General features: G+C 40.5%; 1 protein-coding gene across 1 annotated transcript in view; it reads left to right on the top strand.

Annotated features, from left to right (window-relative positions):
- Window positions 1–3,426: 3,426 nt before the first annotated feature.
- SCD5 (stearoyl-CoA desaturase 5) overlaps window positions 3,427–22,085 on the top strand; it is a 31,693-nt gene continuing 13,034 nt past the window's right edge. Inside the window, exon 1 of the mRNA XM_015832356.1 lies at window positions 3,427–3,655. Within this exon, the coding sequence (XP_015687842.1) occupies window positions 3,427–3,655 (229 nt within the window). The remainder of the gene's footprint in view (window positions 3,656–22,085) is intronic.

The following is a 22,085-nucleotide window of genomic DNA, read 5'->3' as shown; positions in this document are numbered from 1 at the left end:
CTACTATTGAGCAAGGTAACATCTATACCAGGGCTTTTCAACCAGTGGTATGGGTACCACCTGTGGTACATTGGCAGGTGGTACGCGACCATCCTAGAAAAGCGGTAGTGGGGGAGGGGAATGAGCTGAACCGGTGGCAGCACCGCACAAGCCTGAGCAAGAGATGGCTGGAGCTGCAGGGCTGTCAGGACTCAGCGGAAGTGCCAGGATCAGTGCTTCTTCGGGACTGTCAGGGCAGCGGAAGCACCAGGATCAGCACCAGGCTCCAGCTGGAGCTCGGCGCTGATCCTGGTGCTTTTGCTGAGCCCAGGAGAAGCTCCGATCTGCTAGAATGTTGCAGCATCTCCAGGGTCTTGTGATTTACATTCAGATGCTTGGCAACTGATTCATATTTATGACGGTCACAGTGTCCCAGGGTCATGTGAAGTGACCAAAACCTGCTGCAACCACCCAGCAGACGGGGGGGAATAAAAACCAAACACCCCCCCACTCCACCCCCACTGCCAATCTCCACAGAAATGCTCACAACCATGAAAACCTCAGACAGGAGGAAGAGCGCCGCCGGGCGGGCGGCAGGTGTCTTGCTCGGCTGTGATTTGGGGGGCACTTTTTTCAGTGCCATTGTAACTTCGAACAGTCACTAAGCGAACTGTTGTAAGTCGAGGACTACCTGTACTTCATCACTTTTTTCCTTTTTTGGGGGGGGGTCATCAAGTTTTTGACAGCTTGCTAGGCGACTGGTGGTACTCGGATACTGCCATATCCTAAAAGTGGTACGATGGGTGAAAAGGTTGAAAAGCCCTGATCTATACTGTACCTGTATAGGATTTCTTACTCATCCTTTTTGTTGTTACAAAGAACCTGCTTTAGCTGCAGGCTAAAGATGCCAAGGATATCTGGACCGCATAGTGAAGACTGATGTAGGACATGGAGCTGTGAGAAATCTTTGTCTCTCTTTTTCTTTCAGCTTTTTCTTTGACCTTGGTCTGATTTTGACAAACAGAAACCAAGATGAAACTGTTCCTGCATTGTGTTAAAAGTAGCCTGTTCAATCTGCTGGAACTACAATCTGGAGGCTAAGGTCAGCAACAGCTTGAGAAAAGCTATCTTATATCCTCGGTTCATATCTGACATCAAGGACATCTGAAACAGATTGCTTCCCTCCTTTCCACAAGCTGTTTTATATATATAATTGAGATTGATTATTCTCTTCTCTTGCAGCATCTCATCCGTGTCTTGTCTAATTTGAGGTTTTAATTAAAGTGACATTGGGATCAGATAGACTTTAGTAAGAATTTGGATAAATGAAGTGTGTGGGATGTACAAAATGGGAAGACATCAAGTATCACCATCTATATAAATCTACTGAAGAGTAGTTGAGTAATCACATTCAAGTTCAGCAAGGCTTCCTCCTGACTAAGGAGGCTTGTTTCTAAATTACAGTATTCCAAAACCTGATGCAAACTCTTTTTTAATAGTATGGTAGCTGGCCCATGCAGTTAACAGGAATCAAAAACTGTCTCCAGGGCACCGGAAAAAAAAATGATATTAATTTGGGATTTAATATGAAGTATGAGCCATTCAAGATGTTGTATTCTATTGATGTCTTTTAAACTGAAAGATAAACTACAGGATTTCTTTTCCCAGACAATAATTCAGATAATCCTCCAACTGTCTTGATGCCTAGGACAATGGAAGCTGTAGAACAAAATGTTTGGAGGATAATGGGTTGGGAAAAGCTGTTAAACATCTTGCATTACGGATTATTTTCAGCTGCTCTCCTTATCTACCTGCTTCATAAGAGCTTAAATCAGCTTCTCTGAGCTTGGTGCCCCTGTAGATATTGAATTTGTCATGATGACATATTTATAATCATGGTTCAAAGCAATTGGGAAATCCTAAACTGGGGAATATGGGTATAGCATGTTGGTTCTTCAGTGTTTCATTGGAATTCTTATAAAATAATATAACACATAGATAGATAGATAGATAGATAGATAGATAGATAGATAGATAGATAGATAGATAGATAGATAGATAGATAGATAGATAGATAGATAGATAGAGATGAGAGAAATGATAGATAGATAGATAGATAGATAGATAGATAGATAGATAGATAGATAGATAGATAGATAGATAGATAGATAAAAGATAGAGATAAAAGATAGAGAGATGAAAGATAGATATAGATAGGTGAGAAATAGATGATAGATAGATGAGATATATAGATAGATAGATGATAGATGATAGATAGATAGATAGATAGAAGGATAAATAGATAGATGATAGAGATAGAGAGATAGTGAGAGATGAAAGATAGATGAAAGATAGAAAAATAAAGATAAATAGATAGATGATAGAGATAGATAGATAGAGATGATAGACAGATGATATAGATAGATAGAGATGATATAGATAGATAGATATAGATAGAGATAGATAGATAGATAGATAGATAGATGATAGAGATAGAGATGCTATAGATAGATAGAGAGATAGAGAGAGAGACAGAGAGAGAGAGAGAGAGAGAGAGAGAGAGAGAGAGAGAGAGAGAGAGAATGATAGATCCCTGCATCTGAATTGTGATTGCTTTGATCCGAATAGCAAAGACCTTTCTTGCAAACTACAAAGGTACAAAATGTACTAATAGTATATTCCACTCTTGTCTCCTTTGGCAGACCTACACATAACCCTACCCCATTCAGAATCTGGCTTCACTGATCACCCTCATCTCTTTCGGTTTTAACCATGGTTTGCACACCAAGCCCCAAATGCCTTGGGCTATTCCTCATCCCAAACCGATCTTCTCCCCCTCTGATTCCAGTTGCATCGGGAATATCTGCACGGCTTTCTTCTTTGTCAGAGCTGGAGAATTCCTGTCCATGCAGCTTCACCGATAGGTATCACCACCAGCAGCAGCAGCAGCAGCAGAAGGCAGGGATTCTGCACTGCTTGCTCTCCATCCCTCCATCCCTCCCTCCATCCCTTTGGATCTCTTTAAGAGCACGCCTATGATTGGCTGTAGCTATGCAGGGTTTTTCTCCCATTCTTTTTCTCTCTCTCTCTCTTTCCTTCTCCCCTGCCCCCCTCCCCAGTTTTTCATTACTGTGAGGATTTCAGCTTTGCCACAGCAGCAGCAGCATGGATAATATGCTGGCAACAGCTGTTCGACTCCAAGCCGCGCATCCCTAGACACCTTTGAACAACAGTCCTGGGAAAGAAAAGAAGAGGAAGGGAGAAAGGCAAGGAAGGGAGGGGAAAGAGAAACGGAAGCCCGACCCCTAGAACAAAAAGGAATCGTAGGCTTTCGTCCCCCTGTTTTTCCCCCCTGCCTTTCCAGTCCCTCAATCAAAGCAAGAATTTCTACCGGCGTTTGCAGTCCGTGAAGGTCCACCACCGAGTGTGGTATTCTTCTGGGCCGTCATGTCCAAGCTGGGAACCAAGAGCATGAGGGATGGAGAGACAGACATGTCCTGCAATGGACAAGCCGAAAAGAGCCCTTTTGGATCAAGAGAAGAAGAAAACAAGCAGAAAGTGGAACTCAAGCAAATAATTGTGTGGAGGAATGTCATCCTAATGGCCTTGCTTCACATTGGGGCTGTGTATTCCCTTCTTCTCATTCCCAAGGCCCATCTGTATACTCTGATCTGGGGTACGTTTCTTTTTTCTTTTTTTTTAAGCATTTTCCTCCATGAGGTAAGATTGTCTTGTTTTCATGCAATTCGTGCAATTTCGGATTCTTTTAGAGGGGGGTCTGTTCCTCAGGAAAATTCATTCATAATGGAGTGCCTGTTTAAGAAGGTGGGGGGAAGCATTACTGTAGAATTATTATTGTTATTGTTATTATTTTTGGCTTACTGGTGCAAAAGGACTGGCTAGATTCGGTAAGTTAAAAACTTCCAGTTTTGTTGCAAGAATATCATTCATTCTTTAGAAGCATTTGAAAAATGAAACTCTTGCAACTGATTCATCCAGGTTAAATAAGTCTATTCTGTTTTTGGTGCTTTTCCTAACAGATTAAAATCTCAGGTTTTTACTCCTCAACGGGCCTGGTCACAGCATGAATCCTGATTAATTTTATAATTTGCTGGGATTATTTAGACAAAAGGGTAGCTCAAAGCTAACAAATCTGCAGGAATTGACCTTGTAAACGCCCCCTTTGAGGTAGCCTGGATGGTCTATATGCATCCCCAACCTTAGGGTAAAACACTGATAAAATAAATACTGTACAGCATCTCATAAATATTTTGTATTATAAAGGTATCATATATTTATGAGAAAAAAAGGCAATATTAGTAAGGAAGTGATAATAAAGAAACCTTTTTCCATATCTAAAACTCATGAAGTGAGGTTGCTCTCACTGATTTGTAAGAATTCTATTTTTTAGAAGCTTGCTTTCAAGATTTAGAATGTTTTCTTGTTTTGCTTTTAGCAGGTGGTTCTTATAGGAAAGTCTTTTTTTATTATTCACCAGTACTTGTCCAGTGTTGACTTCGTGATGCGTATGAGTATAACCATAGTGAAATCCTATACATAATTACTTAGTAGTGCCACTGAGTTCAGGGAAATTATTTCCAAGGAAATAATTATAGGATAGTGGCTTTTGGGACTGAGGAGAGACAATTTCAGAAAGGTGGTGAATAATTCTAACTCTCAATAGTTGTACTATTTGCTTTTGAAGGTGTAATCCATAGCAATATGGATTTTTCCATTTATTTCCTGCAGCTAGGATAGATGTTCTTCTGCTTTGTGAATATTTTTTCTTATTGTGTTGTCAGCTTCTTTAATTTTAGACAATACAGGGAGATAGCTCTATTCTCAATCTGCTGCTGAGTAGCCTTAACTGCCAAGGCATTTGATTTAATTCAGTGCTAACCTTGCAAACCAAATTTCATACCAAGATGTGAAAAATGATTTAAAGGTGACACCTGACGTTTAATTCCTGTGCAAACTGTGTAAAGAAAATTTAATTCCTGTGCAAACCGTATAAAGAAAATACGTTTGTGCATCACGATCGTCTTTTTCCTATGCTGCTGAATAATTATATATCTAGGTTTAGCTTGTGCTTATTTCCATGGTGCTTTGCAGGCAGATAAAAACTCAACAAGGTTTCTACAAAGAAAATTATAATAATGGGTCAGAGGATAAAATATGAAATAATCAGATACTAAAGGACAAAGCAAAGCAAATGGAAATACGTACTTAGACTGCATTACCAAAATGGCCCAGATTCTCAGAATAGGATGTTTTTCTAGGATAATCATGTAGGGAAGGCAGATCAGGATTCAGAACTTTCTAATTTGAGGAAACCAGAATAACAGAGTTAGAAGGGATCTTGGAGGTCTTCTAGTCCAACCTCCTGCTCAAGTAGGAAACTCTATCATTTTAGACAAATGGTTGTCCAGTTCCTTCTTAAAAGCCTCCAATGTTGGAACACCCACAACTTTTGAAGGCAAGCTGTTCCACTGGTTGATTTGTTCTTACTGTCAAAAACTCTTCTTGTTGTCAAGAACCTTAACCAGGTCTCTCACCATACCACTGTCAAAGAGAAACCTTTATCCCTTTTGGGTGGACTGAAAACCTGTTCCTCTTATAATCCCAGAGTATCCCCGTTGTGAAGCAACTGGTGTGCTTTGTTCTGTGCTCCCTTCTCACATCAGTTTGCCAATGTAAAATACGCTTACAGTCTTCTCCTAAGCATAGCAGCTGTGCAACATTACATTAGTGCTCACACTAGCTTTTGTTTTCTTCTGTGCGGAAATTTTTCCTTTCCCCCTTTTCCACAGCAAACACTGGAAAAGCAGAAATGAAGAAAGGCTAACATATTTTTGAATGTGTGAACTGGGTGTTAAGCATCACATAAATTGGTTTAGAGAAACATCCTGAGAGTGAGGACAATTAACCAGTGGAACAGCTTGCCTCCAGAAATCGTGGGCGCTCCATCACTGGAGGTTTTTTAAGAAGAGGCTAGAGTCAACAGTCACTTGTCTGAAATGGTATAGATCCTCCTGCTTGAGTAGGGGGCTGGACTAGAAGACCTCCAAGGTCCCTTCCAGATTCTATTCTATTCTATTCTATTCTATTCTATTCTATTCTATTCTATTCTATATTCTATTCTATTCTATTCCTGTTCTATATTCTATTCTATATTCTATTCTATTCTGTTCTGTTCTGTTCTGTTCTATTCTATTCTATTCTATTCTATTCTATTCTATTCTATATTCTATTCTATTCTATTCTATTCTATTCTATTCTATTCTATTCTATTCTATTCTATTCTATTCCTGTTCTATATTCTATTCTATATTCTGTTCTATTCTATTCTATTCTATTCTATTCTATTCTATTCTAATGAAATCCAGAGATGGCAGCTTATAAAGAGCCCAAACAATCAGACAGCCAGAAGTGATGGGGCCAGTAACAAAATCTGGATAAGTATTTTCCACCATCATGGTTGTTGTGGGATTTCTTTTTTTTTCTATTAAATCAATTTAAAATGAGCTTTTACCAGTTGAAGAGGAGGAGGTGTTATGAAATGCCAGGTTTAGCATATGGGAATGTGCTCTATGATACATTTATGTTGTCTGTAATTCTGTAAAAAGCTTTACTGTGCTTTTCTTTTTAAAATATTTTTATAGCAATGATCATCCTTTTCCGGAAATTAAAAAGCATAGCTGTGAATGAATCTTGGTTGCTCAGGAGTACAAGTCTTAATTTTGTTAATTTTGTTTAATGAACCCTCTTTCCCCCCACCCCTCGTAATAATAAATGGTTTTCCTCTTGGAGGAACAATACAATTCTAATCTCCCACCTCATTCTCATAAGTTACTCTATATCCCTACCTTGTTTATTTGGGACAGGGTTTTTTTTTCCCCTGGGAGATTAACATGTTTTCTTGGGAAATAATGAATAATTAAAAAATCCAGAACTTGCTGGGGCAGAGATGAAATAAAGGAAGGAAATCATTTATTAATCAGGGTTCGGTGCCACTTGGGAGCTATAAATCTCTTCTCTTTCCACCTTGGATAGAACACTTGTTCTTGTAACAGTTGAGGGTCATAATTTGTAAGTTATGTGGATTGTTTATAGAGACAAAGAGGTGAACCACTTTGTTACTCTTCTCCCTGTTTTAATCTTGGCACAAGATCCATCACTCCTGAATACAGATGCCTTCTTGGAAAAGTTCCCCAGACAGTTAAAGAAATGCAATTTCAGAAAGCTGGCTTTGTCAGTGAGATTTGATGACTGAAAGGTGAGCAGTTTGGAGGATATAGCAATAGCACTTAGACTTATATACTGCCCCATAGTGCTTTACAGCACTCTCTAGGTTGTTTACAATGTCAGCATACTGCCCCTAACAATCTGGGTCCTCATTTTAGGTTTACAACTTCAAGCTAGTCAGGATCGAACTCCAGGTTGTGGGCAGAGTTAGCTTGCAATACTGCATTCTAACCACTGTGCCACCAGGGCTCCTCCTGAAATCTTGCTGCATAAATATGAGACACATTAAATGGATATTGTTACAGGTGATGTGGCTGCTTCCTATATTTGGAGAAGTGGGAATAGAGCAGAGAGATGGAAAAAGAGTTAAACATCTGCTTCAGTGATTTTTGGTTTAAGTCAGGGGTGTCCAGCCTTGGTAACTTTAAGACTTGTGGACTTCAACTGGCTGGGAATTCTGGAAGTTGAAGTCCACAGGTCTTAAAATTGCCAAGGTTTGACACCCCTGGTTTCAATAATTTGATTACATCCCATGAAGTCATTGTTGTTTAGTGACTGCATAGATTGATCTTCTCCTTGATGATCTGCCCCAAACCTGGTCCTTTGACATTTCCAACCGTGCACTCAAGGCTACTATAACTGAATCCATCCATCTTGCTGCTCTTCTTCTCTTTCCCTTCATCTTTCCCAGCACTAGACCCTTCTCCAGAGCGCTGGGACTTTACATTATGTGTCTGAAACAGGATAATTTAAGCCTGCTCATTTGTGCCCAGTGAAAATTCTGGATTGATTTGTTCAATGATCCATTTGTTTGTTTTCTTGGCTGTCCATGGTGCTCTCAGGAATCTTCTCCCAACACCAAAGTTCAAAGACATCAATTCTCCTCCTTTCCTGCTTCAAAATCTAACTTTCACTTCCATAAAATGTCATAAGGGATGATGTATGACTTGCACAATTCTGATCTTTGTTTAAATTAGCCTAATCAATGCTGTTCGTGTTGTTTTTCTAGTAAAAAATACTATATCAGGGCTCCATTGGGTACATTAATCTAGAAAATGTAATTATTTACAATTATTTTGAAGAATGAATTCCTTGCATGCCAATTTAGTGCATTAGATCAAACATCCTATTCAATTATTATTGTTTTGGCCAATTTAAGAAGAGAATTCTCGTTATCTCACATTTTCTCATAGCAAGTGGTACCATCTGGCTGATTCCCCCAAAGCTAAGCAGAGTTAGTTAGACCTGGAAGAATGATCCCCATAATTTCTCAGGACTATAAGCTAAACTGGGACATTAAACAAATTCTAGAAAATGGCAACGACAAACAACTTCCATATGGCTAACATGGAGGTGTCCAGGCAGGCCCCAGGATTTCCCTAATAAGAATCTTTACTTTTATCTCTTTACTCTGAAACTCCCAACAGATGAAGGATCTATATCTCCAAGAGCAGGTGTATGTATGCAAAGAAAGGTAATCTGTGACATTTAGGAATGACAATAGGCTGCCTTGCAAACTTGCTAAGTCAAGTTAAATATAATACACTCAGAATTCCCCAAAGACTTGGATAAGGTACTGCTACAAAATACATTAACATTTATACAGAATCTTACCTTCTGGCTCCATTAGTGGAATGGAAGTGCGAAGCATTGATCATGGCTGTCTATGACTTTGGTCTAGTGGTTTAAGGCACCAGGCTGGAAATCAGGAGACCTGGAGACCTAGTCTCTCTTAGGCATGATGCCAGCTGGATGACTCTGGGGTCAGTCCCTCTCTCTGTGTCCCAGAAAAGAGACAAGGTCAATTAACTTCTAAAAAATGTGGCCAAGAAAACATCAGGGAGTTGTTTCTTTCAAGTTCTCAGGAGTCGAGACGGGTATTTATATGTATGTATGTATGTATGTATGTATGTATGTATGTATGTATTAAAAATAACATTAAAAATAGAAGATTGATTCCTGGGTATGAACATATTTTTAGAAGACAACAAAGTGATCACCAGGAAGTATAAAACAATACAGTTTTAATAAATAAAACCAAGCTTTCGATGGCCTAAAACTGCCATCATCGTCAGGGTATAATCAGGATGTTGGGAGAGCTTGCTTATAAATACAGTCATGTCTGCACACGGCTCCTAGATCTCGGCAACACACATGGAGGTAAAGGAGGTAAGGAAGAATTAACTCAGTTTGCAGATGAGGCCAAGATTGGCCGGCCGGGACCTGTGATCACTTTGTTGTCTTCTAAAAAGTATGTATGTATGTATGTATGTATGTATGTATGTATGTATGTATGTATGTATGTATGTATGTATGTATGTATAGTTCCAAAAGTTGAAATACACTCATTCTGTCTTGCATCTGGCAGTTTACCTGACTTATATTAATTTTAAGTAAAGGATGTGGTAGCTGCTTGAGTGAATTAGACCTAACAGAAAAAATATTTTTCCCCAAGGCTAGAATTATTTTGTATTCATTCATTATTTGTCTAGCTCAGGCAATATATCTTTTTGGAATTGCTTTAATTTGGGCTACTTTCCAAGATGCTGAAGGACAATGACGGAGAGGAAGGAAGACCAAAAGTCAGTGTAGAAAAGCAGATAATAAAACAGTGAGAGTTTGTGCAGGGAAACAATAACAGATAAAATATGCAAGGTTTCCTTTCTTTCGTTATTTGCTTCACTGAAGTGCAGAGAGATGTGTTAGTTTATGATAGCCAAATATCAGAAGAAATCCATGCGCAGCTTTCAAACTTTATTAAAAAGCATAAGCTTTTAAGAGCTGCAGGTGGCCATGGGTGTCGTGTGGTGAAGCCATTCTCAACATTGAAAGAAAAGTCATACAATTCCCCCCCCCCCAAAAAAAAGCAATTTGAGACACTCTGAAGCCTTACTAAAAGACTTTGCTTGTATGAGTGAACATAAAAGCAGAATGCCAAATTCTGCTTTTTTTTTGAAGTTAATAATAAAGCTGCTGGGGACTCCACTGGGCATGTCAATGCTATTAATTATGGCAATTATGTAACTATAAAACCAGATTAACCTGAGGGAACCATGGACCAGCCAGTTCTTTGTAATTTGATTCTCACCATTGTCTTGTTAGAAAGGCACAAAAACCTATTTATAATTTATTTATTTTATTATGGTACTGTCCACGGTCAACCAGATGTTCAGACTGCAGTTGGCATTTTTGTCTACCTATCGAGTGCTTACCAAGGACCTGGGACAGGCAGATGTGGATGTTTGATGGTGTGAGGTATCATCGTAGGATGTAACCTGTTCTGAGTAAAGCTGCCTTTTGTAATTGACTGATGTGAATTTGTCAAGGCCGATGGCGTTCTAGTGTTGCTCCTGTTCTTTTCGGATTGCACCTAACCCGCCTATTACTATTGATATTAGCTTTGTCTTTTGTTGCCACAGTCATTCTATGTCTGTTTGCAGGTCTTTTGTATTTTGTTATCTTCTCCAGTTCTTTCTCTTCCATCTTGGACAGAGAGGACCGCTGTTTTAAAAGAGGGGCCAAAGAGGCCATCTATGTCAACAGAGGGGGTGGGATATGACATCATCTATCTCCAGTCTACAACACAGCCCTTTCAACAGTTCCAAGAAGGCTCCACACCCATTTGCACTACTCAGGTGACCCCGAGGACACAGATAAACCTCCAGGTGGCCTCAATGACTCGCTCAAAGAAGGCAAATGACCAGCTGTCTGCAAGGAGTATAAATCCTTCCATTCCCCACCATCCAGTCAGAGCGGAAGAAGCTTCTTGGATGAGAAGCGAAACATCTTCAAAGAGAAACAAGAAAGTCCAGTTGCCTCCTGAAAAAGCATTTTTGGGAGTATAGAACAGGGGTCCCCAACCCCCCGGTCTGGGGGACAGGAAGTCCTGGAGGAACATTGTCCATGGGGTCGTGATGGGTCGGACATGACTTCGCAACTAACAACAACAACAATCAGGCCGCAGCATGCCAGCAACCGGTCTGCACAAACAAGCAAAGCCCCATCTGTGGGATGCAGGCAGCACACAAAACCACACACTCTCCAGTCCATGGAAAAACCTTTCTGCATGGAACTGGTCCCTGGTGCCCAAAAGATTGGGGACTTCTGGTATAGAGTATGTACCATAGACCCAAACTTTTAAATACTGCCATCTACTGGCTGAATAGTACTGTAGTTGTTGCATAGAAATACATTCCAACAATGAATTCCAACAAATATCCAACACCCAAAGCCATAACCTATGATTTGCAAACCAGAATGGTTGGATTCATTGAGCGTATTAAGCCTCAAAGAAACAAGCCTCATTTTGGCTTAGCATAGTGGTAGCCTTTCCCAGTCTTATGTCTTCCAAACATATTGACCTTAATTCTGGTGTGGACACTGGTGTGTCCAAAGATTATTCTACTTGGCACTCCTAGGAGTTAACATCTGGAGGATACTAGGTTAAGGAAAGCTGGCTTATCAGACTATGGTTCTCATAACCATATTGTGTGAACTACTGTGTAAGGTCCTTGGTGCTCTGTGAGTTTGGTTGTTTTCTTGCAGACATTTCATTACCCTACTAGGTAACATCTTCAGTGTTTCAGTGCTTATCACTGAAGGTGTTACCTAATTGGATAATGAAACATCTGCAGGAAAACCCCCAAGCTCAGAGAGCACCAAGGACCCTACCGTTTATCCTTGAGCTATAAATATTATCTTCTATTGGTACCCTGTTATGTGCTAAACCATACCTTATTATGTGTGATTTATGGAATAAGCCATGATTGGATCAGACTGTGCAACCAACTAACCTTCAAACAAATTCCAACCTGGTTCGTTCCAAGTGAATTCATCTTTTCTCTCTCTCCTGTGAGACCATGTAGGTATTACAAAGCCATGCAAACTCACGTTGACTGCAAAGCTGCTGAGCAAGATGGAGCTTGCAATTTGACATATTTGAAGGAGATAGGATGAGGAAGGCTGCTTTTTAAGTTGGTTCTGATTGAGGTGTTACCTGGGCAACAATTGCCTCCCCTGTCTCTGCTCCTTTTTGTTAGCTGCTTCTGTTTCATTTTTCTATGGCTGCGTTTACGTGCAATTGGAACATCGTATTTCTGTGTTGTTTATATTTCAGTTAATAAAGGCGCATTTAAAATAATTCAGACATGTTTCAAAGGAGAAATCCCTAACTTGAAGCTGCATTAGAAAGTAACATTTTAAACCTGTTTATTGCATCTTCTTCTCATCTGTGGCTGGCTGTTATGAAAAAAAATAAGAACTGAGCTTTTGTTCTCGGATCCCCTTGGAGACGCTGTTTCTGCTGCGCCATCTCAGTACAATTGATCTTAGATCATAGCTCTCTGTAGGCTGTAACCCACCACAGCAAAAGGCTGGATTTTCACTTAATGAGACCGAAGTGCCTACCTTTTTTGCACTGCTTAGGGGGGTGGGAATCTGGAAATAAACAGGAACCCTTTTGTCTGGGAAATTAGTCTAAATGTTAAGCAAGAACACGGAGAACTATCCTGAAATATTGCAAAATCAATTATTTGAGCTAGTTCATAAATGTTCTCTTATTATTTGGAGCTTTTTAAGCACTGCAACATTTCTTTCTATTTTACATCCTCATCTGATGCTAAGATCACTTCTCTCTCTCTCTCTCTCTCTCTCTCTCTGTCTCTCTCTTTTTCTTTAATGAAAAATCCTCCATAGGTTTGAACATGCTTAAATAGCGTCAGAAGATTACAAGGGAAAGTCCACAGAGCATAGGCTTAACTGTATCAAACTCAAGGCTTATAAAAATAACTATTCTGCAAGGGCCACTGAACCACACAAGCTGTCTTTTTCAGATAACTGGAATAGCTTCCACATAAATTTCAGTGTTACACTTTTTCTCATCCAGGTATTGACATCATAATTCCTCTGTCATGTCTGACAGAATGGGGTGGACAGATGGCATGAGATAACCCTACCTTCTTTCCCATATTGCAAAATATTCTCCTGACAAACATTTTTTATCAAGACCTAAATTATGTCCTGTATGTCTCTATATAAATATACTTCTCCTCCCTTTCTGGAGAAATACACAATAAATCAAAGATGCTGATACTTTATAATTTTTTTAGCTATGGATTTATGGACAACTGCCATCTTGTTCCACAGAAATGAATAAAAAATAGGATTTTAAAAAAAAATCAAGTTCATTAATCACTGTTTTTGCCTGAAGCCTTTCCAAGGCTTCCTAGGCTTCATTTTATAATACAAAATGAGATTTGTATTTGATTAATTTTCTTCCAGTCCTCAATATTTTTTATTCCCAGTGGAGAACATATTTTTATTGTTTCTTAGCTCTCCTTTATAATTTCTCATGAGTTTCTTCTCCTCACAAGGTCTCCAACATTACCCTGAAAAAAAGGTTATATTGAGAGATGCTGCTAGATTAGATGAGTGGCACACCAGTCAGAACAAGCAGATGAAGGCAGGACAAGAAGCAATGGATGGAATCTAAACAAGGAGAGAAGCAACCTAGAACTAAGGAGAAATTTCCTGACAGTGAAAACAATTATCCAGTGGAACAAGTTGCCTCCAGAAGTTGTGGGTGCTCCAACACTGGAAGTTTTTAAGAAGAGACTGGACAACCATTTCTCTGAAATGGTATAGAGTTTCCTGCCTGAGCAGGGGGTTGGACTAGAACACCTCCAAAGTCCCTTCCAATTCTGTTATTCTGGGGAATTTTGGGAGTTGAAGTCCACAAGTCTTAAAGTTGCCAAAGTTGGGAACCCCTGCTCTAAAGAAAGCTTCAGGATTAAATTTTATTATTTGTTTATTTTATTTACGGTATTTATTTTATTTATTATAAACAACTCAAGGTAGCAAACATATCTAATACTCCTTCCTTCTCTTATTTTTTCCACAACAACAACTCTGTGAGATGAGTTAGACTAAGAGAAAATGACTAGCTCAAGGTGACCACTCAGCTTGCATGCCAAAGGCCAGACTAGAACTCACCCTCTCCTGGTGATCCCAAGTCACCCAGCTGGCTTTCATGGATAAGGTGGGATTAGAACTCAGACTCTCCCGGTGATTGGCTGAAAGTCATCCAGGTGGCTTTCATGGCTAAGGCAAGATTAAAAACTCACTGTCTCCTGGTTTCTAGTCTTGTGCCTTAACCACTAGGGGTAGGCAATCTTGGCTCTTTTATGACTCGTGGACTTCAACTCCCAGATTTCCTGAGCCAGCATGGCTCAGCTTGGAAACCTCTCCCTTTCCCCTCAGCATGGCTGGCTCAGGAATTCTGGGAGTTGAAGTCCACGAGTCATAAAAGAGCCAAGGTTGCCTACCTCTGGCCTAGGCCTAGGCCACTTTATGACTCGTGGACTTCAACTCCCAGATTTCCTGAGCCAGCATGGCTTAGCTTGGAAACCTCTCCCTTTCCCCTCAGCATGGCTGGCTCAGGAATTCTGGGAATTGAAGTCCACAAGTCATAAAAGAGCCAAGGTTGCCTACCCCTGCACCAAACTGACACACTGAAACACTTCCTTTTTGCCCATTTTCTTTATGTCTCCTTGGAAAAGTCATGTATTGCAGAGGACGAGAAGGTGCGCACACTCAATTGGGCCAATTCCTCCCTGAAAAATAGATATTAATTTTGAACTTATAGCCGAACCTCACAGTGCCAGGAGGCAGACGGCAATAGAGTTTCTTGAAATGTTAAGCCAGGATTTTTTTTTATTATTATTTTTTTACAAAGCCAACTAAGCTTTCTCTGCAAATTGAGGAGCGGAGGTTTCATTACCCATAGCCAGCTTGTACCTCTGCTACACAATTAATTTGGCAGACTGCCTCTCAGTCAGAGTATTGCAAACCTCATCCTGCAAAACATGCAAGCAATCAGATTACTGCATTCTCCTTACCTTTAGCATAAGAACAGAAACAAAATCTTATTAAGAGACCAGAAACTAGGAAATGGTGCGTTTTTATCCAGGGAGGGAGGGAGAGAGAGAGAGGAAATCAGGAATAAATCCTACTTATTTTAATTATATTTAGAACTCTTCTTCTATTACTTCTATTACTAATAGTCTTTTCCTAGCTTTCTCCCCACTCTCTGAATTAAAATAAGACATCCATCTGCATCTCTCTTGAATAATTTGGCATATTTTCTCCTATAGTTTGTAAACCTGTATATATATATTTTTTCCTCTTCTGGACTAAATAAAGCAATAGGTAGCTTCTTATCAGTAGACCTACTGTATCATAATCCTCAGGCTGGTAGCAAAGAAATACAGGCAGTCCTCAACTTACGACCACAATTGAGTGAATTTTGCTCCATTTACAACCTTTCTTGCCTCAGTTGTTAAGTGAATCATTGCAGTTGATAAGTGAGTAACCCGGTTGTTAAGTGAATCTGGCTTCCCCATTGATTTTGCTTGTCAGAAGGTGGCAAAAGAGGAATCACAGGATTTTGGAACACAGCAACGGTCATAAATATGAACCCAGTTGCCAAGCATCTGAATTTTGATCACATGATCATGGGGATGCTGGAAAGGTCGTAACTGTGAAAAACGATCATAACTCACTTTTTTTCAGTGCCGTTGTAACTTTGAATGGTCATTAGACGAACTGTTGCAAGTCGAGGACTGCCTGAACAAATTACCTCTGCTGCCATCTAGTGGACACCTGGACTTTGCACTGCAGATATGCAGCTGGTCACATCATGAAGAATATCAAACAGATTTTCCCATATCATCCCAGTTTACCCTCACACATTGAACCAATGATATATAGGTTAGGTTCATAGCAAAAGATGTGAGAATACTTAAAACCATGGCTGTTTAATAAGACACACTGGCCTGGTTCATAGAAAACTATTCCAGTTTTGGGTTTTTTTTAAGCTTTTGTTATACTGCAAATATGAGGCCATAAGGCCATGACATTTTTTTTAAAAAGGAGTGGTTGCTATGATGTGTTTCAGCCATGGTTAGTTTCAAGTAAGGAACTACCTACAATTTAGATAGTTGTATATGAAAGAAGACAACCTATAAATATAATGAAAGTATTTGGTGTATCCTGAGGCAATTTGTTTTTGAAGTTGGAAGCTAGTTAGTCAGACTGTGGATCTATTAAAACAGGAACTTGGCCCTTTTATGACTTGTGGACTTCAACTCCCAGAATTCCTCAATCAGGCATGCTAGCTGAGGAATTCTGGGAGTTGAAGTCCACAAGTCATAAAAGGGCCAAGTTTGAAGCCCCTTGTATTAAACATTCCAGGGGAACCATGGAGGGGGAGGGTCAAACGAAGATGGTAGCTATGCCTGTCCAATCAGAGCAAGCTGATTTTGACACGTGATGCCCAAGGGAACAACATAAAGCAAAACTTAAAGCTGATTCAGCAAACCTAGACTGAACAGCACTCATTTTAAGCCATGTTCTCTACTGACAAATGTTTGTGATCTTTGACATGTCTACAAATTGCACATTTCTTGGGAAGCCTTCAACAGTGTCCAGGTTAAAGGAATCCAAACATTATAAATTACCAGTATCAGGATTCTAGTTTGTGATATTTTTTTCAAATTCTGTTTCATCCCAAATATTAATGAAATCTGCCAAGGGCTTGACTTTAGTCAAGTAACATGATTAAAGATCTATTGTGTGATGTGTATCATTAGCTACATTCTGCAATCTGGGATCGCTTCCAGAATTAGTCAATGCATCTTGAATTTCCTACCTGAAGAGCAGTTTTCGTCTCTTTTGTCCAGCCGTTTAATCTTCTTCTTCTTCTTCTTCTTCCTCCTCCTCCTCCTCCTCCTCCTCCTCCTCCTCCTCCTCCTCCTCCTCCTCCTCCTCCTCCTCCTCCTCCTCCTCCTCCTTTTCCTTCACCTTCAAAAAAACCAATGAGACCAAATACAACAAGAAATGATGCTATTTCAGTGCTAGTGATTCTAGAATAAAGGGTCATAATACTGTTCTCATTTATGCACACCATATGCTCCAAGATGCTGTTATCACTTTGAAGCATTGAATAGGCCTGTTCCTCACACAACAGACTAACAGAATAACAGAGCTGGAAGGGACCTTGGAGGTCTTCTAGTCCAACCCCCTATTCAAGTAGAAGACCCTATACCATTTCAGACAAATGGTTGTTCAATCACTTCTTAAAACATCCAGTGTTGGAGCACTCACAACCTCTGGAGGTAAGTTGTTCCACTGATTAATTGTTCTAACTGTCAGGAAATTTCTCCTTAGTTCTAGGTTGGCTCTCTCTCCTTGATTAGTTTCCATCCTTTGCTACTTGTCCTGCCTTCAGGTGCTTTGGAGAATAGTTTGACCCCCCTCTTCTTTGTGGCAGCCCCTGAGATATTGGAACGCTGCTATCATGTCATCAGTAGTCCTTCTTTTCATTAAATTAGATATACCCAATTCCAGCAACCGTTCTTGATATGTTTTAGCCTCCAGTCTCCTAATCATCTTTGTTGCTCTTCTCTGCAGTCTTTCTAGAGCAGACATGTCAAACTCGCGATGTCACGTGACGTCGCGTGACGTATCAGAACTTTTCCCCCATTGCCGGCAATGAGGTGGGCTTGGTTTCCTCGTGACACATCCGGCCCACAGGCCAGCAGTTTGACACCCCTGTTCTAGAGTCTCAGCATTTAATATTAGTACCACTTTATAAAACCCTAGTAAGACCACACCTGGAATACTGCAACCAATTTTGGCTGCCACAATGTAAAAAGATGTTGAGATTTTGGAAAAAGTTCAGAGAAGAGCAACTAAGATGATCAAAGGCCTGGAGACTAAAACATGAAGAACGGCTGTAGGACTTGGGTTTGGCTAGAGCAAACAAAAGAAGAAATAGGGGTGACATGGTAGCAGTATTCCAGTATTTGAAGGGCTGCCACGAAGAAGCGGGGGTCAACGTTATTCACCAAAGCACCAGAGGGCAGGACAAGAAACAATGGTTGGAAACTGATCAAAGGGAGAAGCAACCTGGAATTAAGGAGAAAGTTCCTAACAATGAGGACAATTAACCAGTGGAATAGCTTGTCTTCAGAAATCGTAGGCGCTCCATCACTGGAGGTTTTTAAGAAGAGACTGGACAGTCACTTGTCTGAAATGATATAGGTTCTTCTGCTTGAGCGGGGGGCTGGACTAGAAGACCTTCAAGGTCCCTTCCAGCTCATAGAATAGAGCTTACATTGGGGCAACCGAAACTGGATGTAGTACAGTATTCCAAGTGTGGTCTTACAATTTCTCCACTAATAATTTACACTGTCTACATAACCATTCTTATGGCAGTGTAAAACCTATTTCCTGTTATCACCTCATTGCTGTTATTTATGCTCTTGTCAACCCAAGTATGTGTTTATGATGGTTGCAGCATCCCAGAGTCATGTGATCACCATTTGCGACATGGTTAACAATCTCATTGTTCATTTAACCACCATACCAAAAATGTCATAAAATCAAAGCATGAGTCACTTAAAAGCTGCCTTGCTTAGCAATGGAAATTCCAGTCCCAGTTGTACTCGTAAGCCGAGGACTACCTGTGTAGATTGGAAACCTGTACATGCTTTGAAAGTGATTCAGGAGAATACAGTAAAGCCTAAACACAGTGTTCTGCCCCAGCCTACGTGAGTCCTTGTTAAACTCACAAGGAGAAATCCCTCTTCCAACAAGCAGGCTGGAACTGAAGTAAAAGCAAACCCCTTTTATTATTATATACAGACCTGAAAAATGTCCAAAGGCAAAGGCAAACAAAACACAAATTCAATGAAACTTGATTTCTTCCAAACGGAAATTGCCCAAAGGCAAAGGCAAACACAATTCAATGAAACCTGATCTCTTCCAAACAATTGCCTTCAGCAACCAGCACCTCCCACACCTTCCCTTTTATTATGCAGCCCAAGGCGTGGCTTCCTAATGCCTTCTCCTTTGCCTTTGGAGCCGCCCCATTGCCTTCCTCTGTCCATGATGTCTTCCAGCTGTGAGTCCTCACAGTCTGACTCAGCCTCCCAGCACAGCTGTGTCTCAGCCTGAGCACGAGTGGAGGGGCCAGGCTCCTTGTCAGACTGTAAGTCTTGGAGCTCATCAGAGCCTTCCTCTGACTCAGATGGCACTCCAGGCCCCTCCTCTTCCTCCTCTGATTGCCCAGACTCAGCTGCCGGGTCCACTGGCTGATGAAGAATCACAACACGCAGTGCCTTTCTGTTGCTCATTAAAGCAGCTGTATCTTTTTTCACATTTCTGTGCAAAAAGGCTATATTCAAGCATGGTCTGACCTGTTTTTTGTTGTTTTTTCAAAATAATTTTCAACATATGCACAGCCCAGAAGAAGCATTGTGATATTGAACTCACAGTTGGCATAAGACATTGAATACTGAACGAATGAGTTCTCCCGCTGACTTACTTTGATGGCCATGTCATCCGATGATTGACATTATCTCTGGAAGCGTGTCCAGTGCATCTTTACAGACAATGCATTTTTGCACTTTGGTTGAGGTATATTTTTGCCTTCGCTGGAAATGGAAGGAGGCGTGCAAGCAAACAGCAATCCCTTTGTTCGTTGAAAGCAAAGGAAACATGGTTGGTCCTACGTGATGAAGATAGCCACAGACATGAACAACGGATAGGTTTATTTCTCTGTTTATTTAAGATAAACAGGAGCACAGCAACTTCATTTTGTGCTCAATTTTGGTTACAAGAGCTGCTTTTAATGCAGACGACAAGGTTGGTTCTGCGTTTTGGGTATCCTTGTCCACTATCAGTGGAACCAAATGTACTGGACAATGTATCCGATTACACTTGTAATTTCCCACAATTAGTCAAGGGCATTGTGGGAGATTGTCAAGGAACTTAGATGGGGTTGCCTCATTCTACTGAGAGTGCTAGAAAGGTGGGGGCCGGAAATAATAATTTAATTTAATTTAATTTAATTTAATAATTTAATTTATATACCGCCCTTCTCCCGTAGGACTCAGGGCGGTGCACAGCATATTAAAACAGACAAACAAAATACATCAAAGAACAAAAAAAAAAACCCCCATAAAACCAAATTAAAAGCCAAATATTAGAAGCTGTGTGTCAATTAAAATTTTCTTAAAATTAGGAAATGCACAAGGATACCAGAGGCTGATATTGGGTCTCTTAAAGATGTTTTCTGAAACTCAGTCTTCACCTCACATCTGAAACAATACAGTCTGTTTTGTAGTCTGCCAATGTTGTGTGGCCATTGGAGTGTTTTGTGTCGGTGTGTGCCAAAAAGTGTGACAAAACACCTACATTTATTCAAGGATCTCCAGAAGGATGCATTCAAAACATGAGCCATTTCAGAGGGACAAACTAAGGAGAAGACCCGCTATGGAGACCCAGAGAAAACCCTTTGAATGAATTAAACTCAACAAGCAATGCTCCATTTTGGGACAGGGTAAACCCCAGGCCCCTTTCATAGCCATTCTTCACACAGAATGGATGGGCATTGATCAGAAACATTGTGGCTAAATTGGACTGGGCAAGAGGTTGAACTAGATGACCCCAGCACGCATGTGAGCTGAATTCACTCCAATACATGTGAACCCATTTAAAGTGCCTTTGTAACAAAGCTTTCATAGCAAGCTGAATTGATCCAAAGTGGTGACAGGAGCAGGCATCAGACAGGGACCGATGTCCCAGTAAACCACATGGTTTATGTTCATTGACCATATCTGAAAGATAGCATAGTTAGCATGCTGACCTAGTAGGGAGGGATGAATAATAAGAAAGATGGATCAAAAAACATTCCAATTTCATGCCATGGAGGAGAGAGACTGGCCAAGCCAGAGAGAGGAGTCAAATAGGGAATTAGTCTGGAGTTGTTACATAGGCAGAAGAGGGGAAAGTCAAACCCCCTTGAATGCTGTTGAACCTCATCTAGGTGCAACTCTATGAGATGATTCCTATGTATAGGGAGGAGCAATAAAACAACTAACTGAACTCTTCATATTTGAGCATGTTTCTTTGTGCCTGACATGCTGTAATTTGCACAGTCTGCCTTTTTTGTCTTGTCTTTAAAATGTAGTACAAGGTTAGGGTTATGACCACTCAAAAATTCTGCTGCTGGGCAAGACAATATTTAAGTGAGTTTTGCCCCATTTGCAACAGTTCATTTAATGACTGCTTGAAGTTACAACAGCCCTGAAAAAAGTGAGTTATGACCGTTTTTCCACATGATTGTTGCACATCCCCACGGTCACATGATCAAAAGTCAGACTCTTGGCAACTGACTCATATTTATGACGGTTGCAGTGTCCCGGGCTCATGGGATCCCCTTTTGCGATCTTCTGACAAGCAAAGTCAATAGGGAAGCCAGATTCACTTAACAACCGGGTGACTAACTTAACAACTGCAGTGATTCACTTAACAACAGTGGCAAGAAAGATCGTAAAGTGGGACAAAATTAACCCCAACTTAGCTCGCTTAGCAACAGAAATGTTGGGCTCAGTTGCGGTTGTAAGTCAAGGACCACCTGTATTCCTTTTCCTGTTTGAAGGGCTCTAGCTTTCTGTCTGCAGATGGGAAGAGGATGAAGCCACTGTTTCGTCAAAACAGAAAAAGCCAAATTCACAGCCACATCAGTCTGATCAAAACCCCACAAGCTTCTATCTCGTGGCTCCCATTTTGACTTTTTTTTTTTTAAATGCCCACTGGTAGGTGGCAGGGTTAATAAAATCCTCATTTGCTAGTTGTCAGGGCAACGGATATACTGTAGGTCTTAACAAGCCCACAGATAAGCTCCAGTCCTTTTCAAATCTGCAACTTGTCAGAAGCACATCACTGATTCATTTCCATGCCCTCCTCTCTCTCTCTCTCTCTCTCTCTCTCTCTCTCTCTCTCTCTCTCTCTCTCTC

Source organism: Protobothrops mucrosquamatus, unplaced genomic scaffold, assembly GCF_001527695.2.
Source record: "Protobothrops mucrosquamatus isolate PMUCROS unplaced genomic scaffold, P.Mucros_1.0 scaffold3, whole genome shotgun sequence".
Taxonomy (NCBI): domain Eukaryota; kingdom Metazoa; phylum Chordata; class Lepidosauria; order Squamata; family Viperidae; genus Protobothrops; species Protobothrops mucrosquamatus.
Note: the sequence above shows the minus strand (reverse complement) of the source record. Positions and strands in the feature narration are given on the sequence as shown.